Genomic DNA, 15670 nt, shown 5'->3' with positions numbered 1-15670 from the left:
GATAAACTTTAAAAACTAATCCTTCTAGCTATTTACGTGGAAAGGTGGAACTTTGATCTGGAAAGACATCACACCCAACTTAACAGCTGCCAATTAGGGAGCTACTGAGATTTCCTGGATGCTGTATTCAGGGATCAATCTAAAATTTAGAAGCTCAGTGAAGTCCGGGTGTATTTTTATCAATTTTATGGATTTAAACATTGTTGTAACAATTTTAGTCAAAGTGAAAGTAATCAGAGACATCAAGCATTTTTTTTTCTGCAGCTGTGGATTTGATGTGCATGACGGCAATATTGCATTTGAAAGCGGTGATTGGTGAGACGTCTCCAACCTTGCGAGTCATATTTCTATTTTAAGAATGTGTTCCTGTTGATTTTTGCAACCTGGAGTTTGGATTATGTCTAAGCCTTTGAATAATAATTAAAACAGCTCAATAGCGTTTTTGCTCGTTGAAGGTTATCCTGCAATAGTCAGCCCCGCCCACTCCTCACTACTCCCCAGGGCTGCCTACTGACCAGTTCTCCGTCTAACAGGTCCGGAAAATCTCTGAGTCCTGGGTATTACCCTAAAAGTACTCTATAAGAGATAATCTATTTAAACTGGTGGCGAAAGTGATTCGTCTAGCTCTAACTACCTCCAATCCAGAAGTTATGACCCTTTACAGTTAAGAAACAATCAGCTGAGTAGCCCTCGCAGCTGCATAATTCCAATAACCACTTCTGTTAACAGTAGCCCACTTTCTAAATCATAACTTGCACTTGGAACCGGCTAGATTATGTTTAGTGACTTAGATGTAAGTCCCAGGGTCATTATTTACTCTCACCAAAGGAAATTATGAAGCCTCCTATTTACTGGAATCATGTACATTAGTTTTACCTTAATTAAAAGAACTGGACAAAGATTAAATGACTCTATTAATTCCAATGTCCACCAACCTCATTAGAATTTTATAATATAAATTTATTAAGCAAGCTTAAGCAGGGATATGCGACATACAAATCAATAATCAATCGTATATAATTCAAAAACAGTGTAATAAAATTTACATGTACAATCATACTACCCTGTCCTCTTTTCCCTAACTTAAGTCGCACGTTCTGTAATGGAATTTCAAGGAGCAGATTCAACTCATACCCAGACGGTGGTGGATCTTTTGGCAACAGGAATTTCTAGCATCCTTGGTTGAGGTCTTTGTCTCGTGTGGAAAAATCCTCCTTAGAAAAGAAACAAAGCAGAACGGGTCCGAATCCTTTTGCAAAACCCAGTTCCTCATCCCTGAGGGACCTTTGTCCTTCCTCCAAGTCTTGTTGCAGAGTTTGAAATTGCTGGGTTGAGACGAGACCAACGGTCGAATAAAGAACCAGAGATGGGGCGATGGGACCCAGTCCTTTCTTAGCGGTGTGAAGTCCGAGCTCCCCCGTGGTTCTGAAGTGCGGTCCGTATCTCAATCTGCTCCTGCAGGTTGTCTCATCTTCTGCGCCGCCGGACTGGGAACAACTGGTTCCTCTTTTCAGCCCGTTTTTATACATTTCTCCACCATGTGTGTGTATGGGGAGGTTTGGTCTACGTGACTTTCTTCACATCTGCTGTCTCTCATGAAAAAGTCCCCACATTTCCCAACCTGTTTTCGCTGACCGTAGTGGAAGTTCCCGTACTTCCCCATTCCCCGTTGCCTCAGCCAAACTCACCGCACCACCCATCCTGTGCGCCCTGGCCATCTGTTCAGAACTGCTTGCGACATTTCCTGTTATCAGGGCTGTACTGCATTTCTCTCTGTTCTATAATTCACTATCATTTATTATAATTCATTAACCACATTCAATCTGTTGTTAAACCTGTTTGAATTGATTACATAAGATCACAACTTCATATTCATTGACAATAATCACATCTTTTTCCTTATTGTTAATCATTAGCATAATTAAATCATTACAGATCATTAATCAGAGATTCTTTGCAGAAAGTTATTGAGTGATTACCTATACTCATATTATTCAGATTTATTCAACTAAATTAACTTTTAATCAAACCACAAGATTACTTTATTTCTTCCAAGCCATTATGCATCTTTTTCTGCGTGTGCCTGGAAAGATCTCATACCCTTATGCCAGTTTTAGTGTAAATTACAACCAAAACATTAGTAGTAGCAGGAGTTCATCTGTTAATCTTGATGACCTCTAAGAAAGATAATATGACTCTCTGTTGGAAACTGATTTAAACCTACTGACTTTCACAGAAACAGACGTTTTGTTCTTTATCTCTAGCCCATTGCATTTAAAATAATGTATTTTTACAAAACGAAGACTTTTAGTTTTGCACTTCCTTGGGAACAAAAATTCCCAGAGTCATTTTAAAAAGTAGTAGTGTCCATTTGTGTAATAATGACAGAACTATGCTAGCTAGATACATAGTTGCGTAATGTAACAACTATCTGAAATAGCAAAAATATAAGGTTATCAGCAATAAATCCTCGGAAACTGGTACAAAAACGGTTCTTTTCATGATTGCAGAAATTGAAAATCAAGATGATAGCACTTTTTTCCACAAACAGTGCTCTGATGACTATAGAAGTGGCAATGTAAAAGATTTTACAAATCCATTTGCAATAGAGATGACCCATAGAGGAAAAACTTCCTATTTAGCTTTAAAAAAAATTCATGCACTGCCATCTTTCAACTTGTAAAACACATCAAAGTAAAAATAATTTTCCTTGATTCTCTTTTATTATTTAATGGCTGCATGTAGCTAATTGAGTTAGAGCTCTGGCCTACAGTAGATTCGTATTCATTTTGTCTGAACAGTGCGGACATACAGTATGTGGATCATTCTTTTTTTGCAGTGGTTTCTGCGATCTTATGTTTAACCATCCCAAATGTGTCCAGGCTGCATTCACATCTGCACCCAGTTCTAGATACCATCAAAGATGTACGATAATGCTTTAGTTGGCTGAGGTTATAAAAGTTCTATTTAGAAAAATCTCAAACTGTGGGTTGTTTACATCCATACTACGTTTCCTTCCTACTCCGTTTGTTTGTCACAAGTAACAGCCACCAACATTTCATAAAGCGAAAAGTTTCCCACAGTGTGCATTGCTCCGACAACGTTGCGTGCTAGCCGGCATTCATCAGTTTTTGTAATAACACCAGCTGAACCAGACTTCACATTAAATTATTGCTGCTTGGCACTTCCAGTGGTCAAACCTCCACAGGGTACCTTAGTTTCAAAAGGGCTTCAACCATGTTCTGAAAGCACTGTCATTTATTTCAAGAAAGACCTTTACTTGCACGCAGATGTGCAGCTGCAGGCCAGCTTTGGATTCCTTAAAGCCCTCCGTTATGCATAAAGATAAAGACATGAGATAGACTCAGAAACATAGCAAACAAAAGCATTGCAACTGGATAATGGCATAGTGTTCTCGTGATAACGCTACCAAACATCAGACACCTTATCTGCCACTTTATCTGTGCTTTGAGAGTTTACCTGTATCTTGAAGTTTCTGCATTGAAGGCTTGGCATGTTCTGACAATGGTCCTGTAGGTTCACCTAAATGCTTTCATCTGATGAGCAGGCTACGAAAAGAAGAATGGACATTGAGCCTATCGCTCTGCTTCTGAGGAAAAGCAACACAAAGATGAGGAGCACACTGCTAAGTAGAGTGAAACTGAAAAAAAAAAATGTTTTGCCTGAAATAATTTGCACAAGAGATATCTGACTCTAGATGCTACCTTCACTTGTTTACGCCATGATAGATTTCATGTAGCTCCTTCTTCCTTTTTTATTCTGTGTCAAATTTTGCCAATTAAAATTTTTATATGAATTAACTACCCATTGGAATGTTCTGTTTGTGCTGGGAAATTTGACTTTCCAAGTCCTAAATTCAATATGGCTGTGTTGCCTCACGCTGAACTCGGGGTTGGCTGGGTAGCTCTTACTTTCAGATGTACATTTTTTTTTTTTTCCCAGTTTATAACTTGGAAAGTCAAACTTCCCAGTACAAATGTAATATTCCAATGGGCATTTAAATCAATTTGTATTTTTATTGGCAAAATTAGGAAAGTTGGATAAGTAAATTGCCTGATATGTTGTTTAATATTAAACCAATCACGCAAATAGAACTGTACAATCTCTATATGTGAGGGTGTGTCTTCATGCCTTTAGTGTGTGTTACTAGAAGCAGTTAGCCTGGTCACTCCGCACAACAATGTTGCTTCTGTTCAGTTTGACCTGGACGTTAGCTCAGTTCACTGAAAGCATTCTGGTTGCTCGTTGGAAAACCAGACGGTATTTGGGTGTTAGATACCACAGTGTGCACAAAAAACTAAAATATTTTTCACTATTTTGTCTCCTTAATTTCTAATGGAACATGTTCAGTCACAGTACTCTGTGTGCTATTGGTTTAATGAGGTATAAACCATCAAAAGTGCCAATAAACCATTTCTACCTGCAACTTTTATGATTCATTTTCACTGGAGTCTTATTGGATCCTTAGCTCGCGGCTGTTAGCAGACGTTCAACTTTCTGAGACAGAATTTTTACATTGAATGCATCGTGAGTTCCATTTTCTAAGACAAATTGATCATAAATCATAAAAAATTATAGGAATCTAAGGTGTCTTAATATTTTATTTTAACTTGATTCCCTCCTTTGGGACCATTTGATACTCTCCTTCCCGCTCTGCCCATTTTCTGTGTGTTTACTGTGAAAAGAGGCAACTAGTGCCACAAACTCCTTCAAATAAATATATGAGTGATAGTTTTTTGGGGGGCTTTTTCAGTCCAGAAATAAAGATATTTTTTTACATTATATATAACACAATGTTTTCTATATCTTGACTTTCCATCGTCTTCACTTTTTCACAAGCTGGATATGCATATGGTAGTGTTTTCACATAAAGATAATTTTTGTGTAATATGAGCAGAAAACTTTCAAAATTTGTTTAGCTTAAAATGTTTTTGTTTTTAAATGTTTTTGATCAATTCTATACTTGCAAAACCAAATCACTTAATTCTGAAAATAAATACTTATAGGAATGTAATAGAACCATATAGAATTTAATTCCTGAAAAATATACTGAAATGGTGCAGAGAAAAAAAATAAACACATGGTAAATTTCTGAAAAGAACAGATATTAAAAATGCCACTGGACACAAACTGCAATATGTATATATGGATCTAATGAAAGACAAAACGCTTCAGTTAAAAGGCCTCAGAAAATAATCTTTTATCATGTTTTAATGGTCTAATTTTAAAAAAGATACTCTAATTACCTATTTTGAGCTCACTCCAGGTGAGCTTCTATTTCTGTTTGTAAAGAAATCAGCTCACCTGTTCTAATTGTGTTAACCGATTCTGTAGATGTGCAGTTTTTCAGTAATAAATCATATCTTTCATATAAATAAATGGGAAAAAACTGCAGATTTTCTCCAATCAAATAAGCTAGGTTTTACTTATGCATATCAGAAGGTACAACCTATAATCTTAAATGATTTACATAAATGTCCACTGTCAATTTAACACTTCGAACCAACATTTTTTTAAAACACGGTTTTAGATTGTCTACATAAATCTATTGTAAATCCAATGTTCTTCCGTAACGGATAACATCTCTATTACCATTTCACTAAGCTTAAATGCTCAAACTGTTTATGCACTGTTACCATGACAAAAACAGAGCAATACCCATAATGCACCGCGCAATGGGGTTTACGATTTATTCACTGTAATATTTAAGTTCGTAGAAGGATTTACTAGAGAGTTCTGTGGTAATATTGGTATCTGTTAATATTATTTTTAACTCTCTTGAAGTCTGTTGACGTTTTAATTCAAATTTTTACCGTTACCGTCAGTGTGAATTGTATGTCTGAGTGTAAAGGCCTGTGGAAACAATGATGTACCATACTCATGTTTCTTTTCAGATCGTATAAATCTTTCGCCTTTTACTAAAGATTTCCGTGGAGAGGAACAACATGAGATTTATTTAATTTTTGATACCCTGATTATAACAGGGTTCCTTTACATGTAAAACTAAATGATGAGATTGAATCATTCATTATTAAGAAAAACTCGTTGAATCGACTTGGTCCAGAGTTGGTGCTGATCACACGTGACATACGTTGCTACGGAGATCTGTATCATTCGAAAATTAACAAAAAAGTAAACGTGATAACAATAAACAGTCTTTATTTCATTGACTAAAGTCAAAATAAAGCCTTGTCCATTCTGATGGAAAACACTTAAAAACCCCTGCCAATCTAAAGTTTGCGGCTAGTAAAGCCATTTAAAGTGAAATCGGTATAACATTAGGGTTGCAATTGCGATTCTTTGCCGATGGTGTCGCTGTTTTTAATATACATTCTAGCATGTGAAGAAGAGGAGGGGAAGGTCAAGAATTAAACATGGCGGCCCGCAGTACGCTAAGGTCTATTTGGACCTCATTTGCAGGTTTAAAACAGAGTTTCACGGGGACCAGCGTTAATTCCCTCCGCAGGGTTAATGTTCCCCAGATATCTGCTGTGGCCATGCAGACCAGAGGAATTCGTCAAGGTAAGGCTTCGTCAGAAATGGTGCTGCTTTAGCCACCCGGTCGTGTTAGCATACAGTTAGCCTATATTGAAATGATTTTTCCTCTCATTGTTGTCAAATACTCACCTTCTATCTCTAGATAGAGACCATAGAGAAGATAATTAGGAATTTAAACACGTTTGGAAAGAAGGTTTCGATATTATCTAAAGCTAAGAAGACGCATAATCGTAGCCTGTAAAACTAATATATGTCATGTCAACAAGATATTTTATTAAATTACTATTTACCTTGTTACAATTAAATTCTACTGTCTAAGATTATAAATGAGTTGTCTTGCAGAGGTTTTCACTTCATTACAGCTTCGAGCTGTAAATGAAGGATGTCACTTTAAGAATCGTTCCAAACAGAGAAACTCATGTATGGTATGCAGTAGATTAATTTCTCGTAGAGTGAAATATTTCAAGTCCTTAATTCCTAGAAATTTGGTAATTAAGGCTACATAAGATGATAACCATTCAGCACTCAGTGTCTTGTGTAAATTAATGTTACACAAGATCGATAAAAAGTGATATTATAAACATAATTAGCAGGCTCTTGAAAAGTATGTTCAATTCTATGCATTTTATACTTAGTTGGGGCTCCTTTCGCAAGAATTACTCCATCAATGCAGAATGACATGGAGGTGGTCATCCTGTGGTTCTGCCAAAACATTATCAAAGAACCTCAGGTTGCTATGATAGTTCGCTTCAGGTCATCTGCATTATTGGGTCTGGTGTCTCTCATCTTCCTCTTGACAACGCTATATAGATTTCTAAATGAAATCAAAACTTTACCAGTTCCGTTTCACTGATTTTCCGTTTCAGAGGTTTTCATTATTTGTAAATCATAAATTTACAAAATGAAAATAGCAGGAAACAAAGTCTTAAAATATTGAATTCAATGTGTAATACATCTGTGAGCTTCTGAATTGAGTAATAAATATTGGACTTTATTTAAACAGTTCCTCAAATGTTTTGAGCTGTACTTGCAAATGATGGATAAAAATCATCAAAGAAGAAACAGACTTTGAACTTGACCTCTTTCTTCTTTGCCAATTTATTTATTTTTTTTAAGTTTCTTTGAGACAAAAGTTGGATTTTCAATTGGTGTGTTCATTAAATGTGTTTTATGAGAGTTGCTTTAATCTGTACTTGTTTTACTGTCCCTTTGGCTGGTCCTATTTGGGTTACTACGTAAAGTAAAATGTAATTTAAAAATATTGTTGAGGTCATTCATGATTAAAACCTGATATTGTTTAATGTCTGCTTCACAGTGGTGGAGAAAAAAGATGGCAAAACAACAACGGTAAGTAAACTTTGTCTTTAACCTCAAACAATTAGATTTTATTTTCTCTTTGTTTGTCTTGAGTGTTGTTAGTGTAGTATAATCAAGAAGTATTTTGATATGTGTTCTTTTTATATAATTCACCAGTCAGGCAGGCCAGATAGAGTATTCTCCTGATTGACTCTGATTTGTGACCGGCAAATACATTGAGAAAAATCAGCATATTCTTTTGCATTTATTAAATCAAAACTAAGAATTTCCATCATTTTCTCTCTCTAGAAAATCTTCAACTAAAATCATGTACTTGGTGACACATTTTTGAGCTGAATAAAAAAAGATGAGAGATTAGGAATATATGCTTCGATGCAAAAATGTACTTAATTCTCTGTATTTAAACCTACTACCGGTATCATAAAACCTATTTTTTAATATTCTATGTGACAAAGTTTTAGTCTGATTGAAAAAAATCAGACCAAAATTAGTTCTTTTTTTTCTGATCTATATACCAAATTGGTGCATCTCTAAATGTTTTTTTCATTCACATTAATAATTATCAACTATCACAATTCATGTTTTATCATTTCTTTTCTGTTTCTAGATTGAGGGACAAATCATAGAAGTACCAGCAGGACCACCACCTCCAAATCCCACAGCCAAGTGTCCCATCTATAGATGGAACCTGCAACACAAATACAACTACACTGTAATGCTCTAGAAATGTTTCCAGAATAATCCTATCATTATAGCTGCATCCCTTGTTAGAGATACTTCATTGTCTCCGTTCTAATTCCCCAGGACGTCTTATTGCTCAGTCAGTTCATCAGGTCAGATGGAGGGATGCTGCCCAGACGAATCACCGGTCTTTGTTTGGAGGAGCATCGCAAGATTGCCATCTGTGTGCAGATGGCGCACAGAGCAGGTGAGCATCTAGCCAGATAAAGCGAGGCTTGGATTTACTGAGGTGTTTCTGTGTTTTTAGGTTCTGTTTTGCTGGGAATATGTTGCAATCATGAAAACTCATTGTGGTTTATATGCAGATTAGTAGAAGTAAAGCTGCATCTGCTGGTTGGGTAAAAAAAAAAACAAGAACATTCTCCTTCATAGCAAAAAAGCATCTTTTTCTTAGCCACTTAAGTTGCACAACAAAACGGGGAAAAAAAAAAAATGGAACTGGGAATAGGCGTGGAAATTTGTCAAGTTGCATTTGAATTATCTAACATAGAAAAATGTTTTTTTTAGACAAACAAGACCAAAGTGCGAAGTACAATAGAACTAAAACTGGCATACTCTTTAAGGTCTACCATACAGTGTCACAAATAGTAACACTATTAGTGATTTTTCCCTTTGAGTTTAGCCAGTTTTACTGACGTATTTAAATGTAACCATTGCAAAACACTGTTATTATTGGTGACCGTGTCTTTAGTATCTGCAAACAGATACATATTTCTTCAATTATATAAAAGTGGGAAATGATTGAGAAACTAATGCTGGGAATATTTAACTTGTTAAAATAATTGGCACCTTCCAATTACAAAAGTCCTCTATTGATGTAGGGTGGATATCAAACGTATCACCTGCTAACTTAGACTTTTTCCGGGTGTAAATTCCTACCCTGGTGATCTGATTTGCAGTGGAAACATACCTTTTGAGTAAAATTGAAAACATCGGTTTACTTGTCTGTAGGTACCCTCAGATCTGTATCATTAGTTTATTTTAGGCATTTGCTTTATCTGCTAAACAAGCGTTTAAGCTAGGCGAGTTGCTGTAACCTCCTTCTTGAGTATTCTACATAACGCAAGCAACATTGGAATTCAAAATTCCAACTTTGAAAGTTGGAAAACAAAAACAAAACATATATATATATATACTGTTTATACAGTATATATATATACAGTATATATACAGTGTATATATATATATATATATATATATAGTGAACTTAATTCTACTTACTTCTGCACTCTAGCGCCAACACTATAATCTGACTAATTCCAAAATAAAAAATAAATTTGACATATTTTGACTATGGGTGGGTTCAAGGACTCACTTGAACAGGGGATGTTAATTTGTGAGAATTTTGTATAGAAACACTGAAACTAATGCATCTTTTTTTTTTTTTTGTCTGTATTCAAGGTCTGCTGCCTGACCACAAACCCAAACTTCCAGAGGGTCACGTCCCAAAGAGACCCAAACCCCAACTGAACAGGTGCTGCTTTGCGTCTGTGGCAGCTTGTGTTTTTCCTCCATTATCTACATGCATTCTTGTCTGGTTTAATGCTACAAAACATTCTTTTCACATCTGTGTTTGGTTAACAGATACTTGACTCGCTGGTCCATTGATTCGGTGAAACCCATCTATAAGAGTGGACTGAAGTGGTGCAAGAAGCGCATGGATGTAGGTCACCCGGCACTGAAGAACAACGTGCGGTACGGTGTGAAGCCGCTGTACATAAAGCACTGAAGGACAGAAAGGACATATCAGCTGGAGGAGGCGGGGTCTTCGGTTTTTATTTGATGTAATCTGGATTTATGTCATAAAGGCGTGGGAGACAGCCGTCTGGAGCATAACTTTTGTTTATTAATCTGCATCAGACCTATCATGAGTCATTATCAGCCCCACCCAGAACCATCTTTCCTGACTTTCAAAACATTCTCCAACAACTTCATGTCACCAACAACCGAGCTCAGTGTTACACTTTCAAAGTAGGTGGTATGTTGATTGTGTCAACACAGCGCAAAACAGATGTTTAAATAAAATGACAATGTTTTCTCTCTCTCTCACCATGTGTTTACTGTGTAACAATAGCTTTTGTAGAAGAGAACCGAAAGGCTCATTGTTAACTGATCTTAGTTACTCTTAAGACCAAAAAAAACAAAATTAAGAACTCTGAGATAAAAGAACAGCATGTTTATATTACAACATGAAAGGAAGGTCCTGGTTTTTCAGCCCGTTGCCGATGTAGATGTATCCATGTTGTGGCGTATTTGGCACATGGTAGAAAGTGAGTCCAAACCACAGGAGGCTGCGCAGCAAACACACTCTGCTGGCACACTCAAACTGAAGACTCCACGATCCTAAACACAAACACGGCAAACCTGTAAACAGTTGGCATTAAACCACGGGAAGTTGCTACATCCTGCTTTCTGCACTGAAGTAAATCCCGCAGTAATCTTTGGGAACACCATCTCGTTCACACGTAGAAAACTGCCAAGGGATACACTAATAAATCATCCCTTTGTGCGTTTTGATGTCTGCCGCTGAGCTCGTTTCTCAACATGTTTGGGTGGGACCATCAACACAAGGGACATGGGAGTTAAACGAGAACTGGATTGGCCAGTATGAAAACATTCGATTACACTAAAGAGAGGCAATTCTGATAGATAAGCCAGCTTTTCCCAACGCTGTTTGTTTTGGACAAATCTTACGAATATGATGAAAGTCGAAGTAAAAACTGCCATGGATGCTTTATTATGCAAGACGCAACTCATAACTGTTGTGGGGAAAAACAAAAGCAGAGTAAATAAAGCTGTGAACGAGGGGGGAGCCAAGGTCAGAGAAAGCCCCTGTATTTTGGCGCAAATATGTTTGTTTTCCTCCCCCGTCTGAGGGATCATTTCTAAATATGCCCTCCTTATCGTTTTCAGTGAGAACTCTCAACCTGTTTCAGCGAAGGCTGGAGCGAGCATCGTGCTGAAGCAGCTGCGTGCTGTCTGCTGTAGTGACGACACCGCTCGCGTAAACAAATGCACATGTGGAAGTTCTCCTGAGGCAGACATCTGTTAAGTGTTTGCTTGTGGGTGCTAAACATTTCTTCCAGTCCTCAGACATGCACATAGCTTTACACCCAGGACCTCACTGAGCATGTTCTCTCTGGCCTGGACGGGATCCAGCGACAAACCTCAGTGTTGTGTTGACATGACTGTGCATATCTAAATTCGCACGACTGGTTATACAGTATTTGTGGTTTAATGTTTGCCTCCTGAATTTGGCTTTCCTTTTTCTTTTTTTTTTCCATTACATGGAACACTTTAGGCTGGCGGCACTAAAACACAGTGAGAAAGCTAATTATCTCATTCCATCTACATTTTGCACATTCAGTGGAATATTTCTGATTTACTTTTCTCTCACTTTTGCAATCCAACATCCTGACAATTTAGATCAAAACAAATAGTCTTATCATTGGACTGCACAAATAAAATGTTATATATTTTGTAAAAGAGGAATTCTTATAAAAAAAAATAATTCCAGAAGGTCTATCCAATTTGACAGTAATATAACACTTGGCATTTTGGAGTTTATCAGTATAGTCCTCTTATGCAACAATCTTAATGGTACTAAAAATTGTAATTTATCAAAAATTCACAGGCCCAAACTGATAAGTCATTTTTCTTCTGTTGTAGTGCCTTGTAATACTAATCCAACCAACTTCAGTGTATTTTATTGGAAATTAAGCTGATAGACCAATTTAAAGTATTTTGGGAAAATTATGTTTATACTTTTTTACACATAGAAATCTGAAAAGCATGGCATGAATTCACATTATTCCTCAACTCTAATGGCCCTTTTTTTCAAATCCAGTGCAATCATTTGCTTCTAGAAGACTCACCATAAGTGTCACCTCACACTTATCAGGTGAAGTTGTTGAGAAGTTTAAAGCGGGGTTTGGTTATAAAACAATATTCAATGGCACAACTGGAACATACCAAGACTTGACTGTCAACCTGTCAACTGACAGGTTGGGTAAGGAGAACAATAGGTGAAGAGAGCACTGCAGCTTTACCTTTAGGAATGTCGTCACTAAGGACATCCAGGAAGTCGATGGCTGGACACCAGTCCCCCATCCTTTCGAGATATAAAATGTTTGCTCTCTTCGGTTCACGGAAGTGTAGAAAATTGTCAAGCTGCCTTGCTTCTGATTCAGAAAGACCTAAGAAGACAACAGAAAATTCACGTTGAGATACAACTGGAACAAAACAAGAATGTGTCTAAATACACAAAGTAGCCAAAGATATTGTAAACAAAGATGATGCCTCCTTGAAATTTCTATCCTGTCTAGCCACTTCAATCAAAAATGACTCTGCGGTTCTTTAACAGAGGATGTCTGAGTCATTTGCATTCTTTGCATGATGCACAGTAAACCAGAGGAATCTGCACCACAAGATTTACAACAAAGTTACCCGCAAAACTGCGGTTGACATGGACAGGGCCAAGTGGAGTCCTGATGAAGGCACCTCGGGGCACCACAGACACGTCTTCATCGATCTGTTGAATAGTCACTGACAGTCTGTTCTCTTCACTTACTTTGTCCTGTAATCAAGAGGGAGAATGTAACTCAGAAAGGACGCAATGACTTCACAGAAAACACAGATGTGTTTAAAAGAAGACTTAAAAAGTAACCCTTGCTGTTGATGACCTGGTATGGAGTTTAAAAAACAAGAAACTTCATTACAATATTGGTAAATGCAATATCCATGTCAGAAAATACAGCTTGGAGTGCAATTATTGTTGGCTAATCAATTCCAAGTACCATAAACATGCATTTTTAATGCTAATGTAATATTTAGCCTGTTGGAAAGAGTCTCATGGCTGAATTTCCTCAGAGCTCCCCTGGTGACCACCTATGGTAACCCAAAGGGGGGTCTGTACTTACTATGGATTAAGTACAGATTAAGATTTTTGTACTTAATCTATATTCATCTCCCTGAACTTGAATAAAATTTTCATGAAGTTTCAAAAACAATATCTAATCTTAACAATTATTTAATCTCAAACCTTAGCATCAAATTCAGATTTGTAGTTGTTTCTGTTTTGAATAAGTGATCAAACACAGAAAAGATTTCTTAAATCTGGAGTTTGTCGTGTAAAATAAATTTAGCAACAAATACAACTCTGAAACAAATGACTAACTTTAGCTTAAACAGTCGGCTATTTTGTACAGCCATGTTCAGTCTCCAATCTCCATAATTTTGACCTTTTCTGTAAAGGTTTAGCCACCCTCTTTCATAATGGCGGCCTGGGCATTGAGCCAAATTACATCAAAAACAGTAATTGTGATTTTAATCACAGCCATTGCCAAGCTTACCACGTTAGACTCTGCTTCTTCCTCTGTTTCGATCTGAAAGTACAGATTTTGTTCATACACGAAAGAGGGGTCTCCTATGAAATGACCCTTAGCAGTTTTGGTCACTTCTTCAATCATGCTCTCAGTGACAGCCGGAAGAAGGAGCCAGTCCATGCAGTTGAAGCTGAACGACACAGACCAAAAAACACTTGTAATAATAATAATAGGAGAAATAATAGAAAATAACCAACAGGATTTGTATCATTAACATGTTTACCTTACCTATATAGATATGTTCTATTTTTTATTTCATCTTCACCTCTCCCTTGAGCAATGAAGTAGTCCTGCTTTATGCCCAGTATTTTCCCCCAGAACATGACCCGTTGGAAATTGTAGTTTTTCTTCAGGATCAACATGGACGTCTGAAGTGCGGTTCTCTGCTCAATATTTAAAATACGTCCGCTGCTGGAAATGAAGTCCAGAGAATACGACAGCAAATTTGAGTCCATTGTTTCACTACTTCACACCACGACACGTCTACGTTTTATTTGTCTAAAAGTTGTTTAACTACTGAACTAAATGAACCAAGCTAACTCACGGTCGAGCCAAAACTGAAACCGTCAGGTTCGAACGTTACTTTGGTTGTCATTGACAACAAAACCTCGTTGCTATAGCGACCTACTGAACTGCTTTTGTTAATCGTTTTTTTTTTGTGTGTGTGTGTGCGTATTAGTTCACTTAATTTCCAATTGAAGTATTTAAGTTTGCTCTGCTACGTGCATTAGATACATTGTGTAACGAAAAAAGAAAAAACGCGATCTTATCCTGGGGCTGTGGTGGGATTGAAAAATGCTTTAAAGATCACAGCACGCTCAGCGTATGACGTCATGCCCACCGGATGGTCCTTTTCAGACGGTGAGAGTGCATGACAACAACATGACTGAGCGCACTTAGTCCAGGAGGGAAGATCCGGTGACTGCGTTGGAGTAAAATATAACTCAGGCTAATCCTTTCCCAGGACACTTAGCTCACTGGAACGTGACTTCAGACACTTTTACTCTTTTGGCAAGGGAGCAAATATGGAATTGATCACATTTACTCTGATTTCAGTTCAGCTGCATCCGCTTAGGCCACATTTCTACCATATAGTTATGCTTGCAGGCCGAACAGTTCTCTCATCTGACAAGAGTACCTTCAACATGTTTAAAGGCTGTACTCTTCCTCACTGTAGGTTTGTGGAGTTAGCTGGGACACAGTCGCCTCTGAGCCATGACTCTCTACAGCTCCTCACTGTCTTCCATGTGTTACCTGGGTCAGGTAGGTGGATTGCCACATCCTGGTGTGTTAGCAATTGTGCCACACTCTTTGAACATTCAGATGATCAACACAACCATGCTTAGTTGGATATTTAACTTCCATGTTATAGTTATGTGATCCATCCATTTATTTATACCCGTTTATCCTTGAGGTGGGGAATACCCTGAACAGGTCCTCATGTTCATCACATCGCAACACACAGTACAAACTACCATGCAATCACACACACACACGCATGCACCCCCCCCCCCCCCCCCCCCACACACACACACACACGCCCACCCCCCCATCCCTAAGGACAATTTAGCGAGAGAAAACTAACAGTCATCTTTTTGGACAGTGGTACCTAGAGAGAACCCACACATGGACAGGGACCAAATGCATCGCAGTCCTGCCAAGTTATGTGATACTTAGAGCTAATCTAACAAATAAAATCGCGGTCAAAT

General features: G+C 37.5%; 2 protein-coding genes and 1 non-coding gene across 3 annotated transcripts; 2 read left to right on the top strand and 1 right to left on the bottom strand.

The window, feature by feature from the left end:
• The first annotated feature begins 5896 nt into the window (after positions 1 to 5896).
• Positions 5897 to 6009, top strand: LOC116734753 (U5 spliceosomal RNA). The gene has a single exon (XR_004342258.1). It is a non-coding gene; the product is annotated as a U5 spliceosomal RNA (small nuclear RNA).
• A 343-nt stretch (positions 6010 to 6352) lies between these two features.
• Positions 6353 to 10626, top strand: mrps18a (mitochondrial ribosomal protein S18A). Its single transcript, XM_032585416.1, has 6 exons — positions 6353 to 6543; positions 7835 to 7866; positions 8444 to 8548; positions 8641 to 8764; positions 9979 to 10051; positions 10162 to 10626. Exons 1-6 carry the CDS (start codon positions 6396 to 6398, stop codon positions 10304 to 10306), a joined length of 627 nt encoding a protein of 208 aa, XP_032441307.1. The 5' UTR covers positions 6353 to 6395; the 3' UTR covers positions 10307 to 10626.
• A 114-nt stretch (positions 10627 to 10740) lies between these two features.
• rsph9 (radial spoke head component 9) lies at positions 10741 to 15415 on the bottom strand. The gene is made up of 5 exons (XM_032585415.1): positions 14190 to 15415; positions 13929 to 14091; positions 13024 to 13153; positions 12627 to 12773; positions 10741 to 10920 (listed from the first exon to the last, which is right to left on the bottom strand). The coding sequence occupies exons 1-5, from the start codon at positions 14414 to 14416 to the stop codon at positions 10760 to 10762; spliced, it is 828 nt and encodes a 275-aa protein (XP_032441306.1). The 5' UTR covers positions 14417 to 15415; the 3' UTR covers positions 10741 to 10759.
• Positions 15416 to 15670: the final 255 nt, after the last annotated feature.

Source organism: Xiphophorus hellerii, chromosome 15 (genome assembly GCF_003331165.1).
Source record: "Xiphophorus hellerii strain 12219 chromosome 15, Xiphophorus_hellerii-4.1, whole genome shotgun sequence".
Lineage (NCBI taxonomy): Eukaryota > Metazoa > Chordata > Actinopteri > Cyprinodontiformes > Poeciliidae > Xiphophorus > Xiphophorus hellerii.
The sequence above is the reverse complement of the archived record's forward strand: the minus strand, read 5'-3'. Positions and strand labels throughout refer to the sequence as shown.

Bases quoted from the DNA above. Each gene is read 5' to 3' on its own strand.
- mrps18a (XM_032585416.1), top strand. From the start codon at position 6,396: ATGGCGGCCCGCAGTACGCTAAGGTCTATTTGGACCTCATTTGCAGGT. The intron at 6,544-7,834 runs GTAAGGCTTCGT...TCTGCTTCACAG, and splicing joins GACCAGAGGAATTCGTCAAG to TGGTGGAGAAAAAAGATGGC. The intron at 7,867-8,443 runs GTAAGTAAACTT...TTCTGTTTCTAG, and splicing joins AAGATGGCAAAACAACAACG to ATTGAGGGACAAATCATAGA.
- rsph9 (XM_032585415.1), bottom strand. From the start codon at position 14,416: ATGGACTCAAATTTGCTGTCGTATTCTCTGGACTTCATTTCCAGCAGC. The intron at 13,154-13,928 runs GTAAGCTTGGCA...TCTTGATTACAG, and splicing joins AAGAAGCAGAGTCTAACGTG to GACAAAGTAAGTGAAGAGAA. The intron at 12,774-13,023 runs GTAACTTTGTTG...TTGTCTTCTTAG, and splicing joins TGTCAACCGCAGTTTTGCGG to GTCTTTCTGAATCAGAAGCA.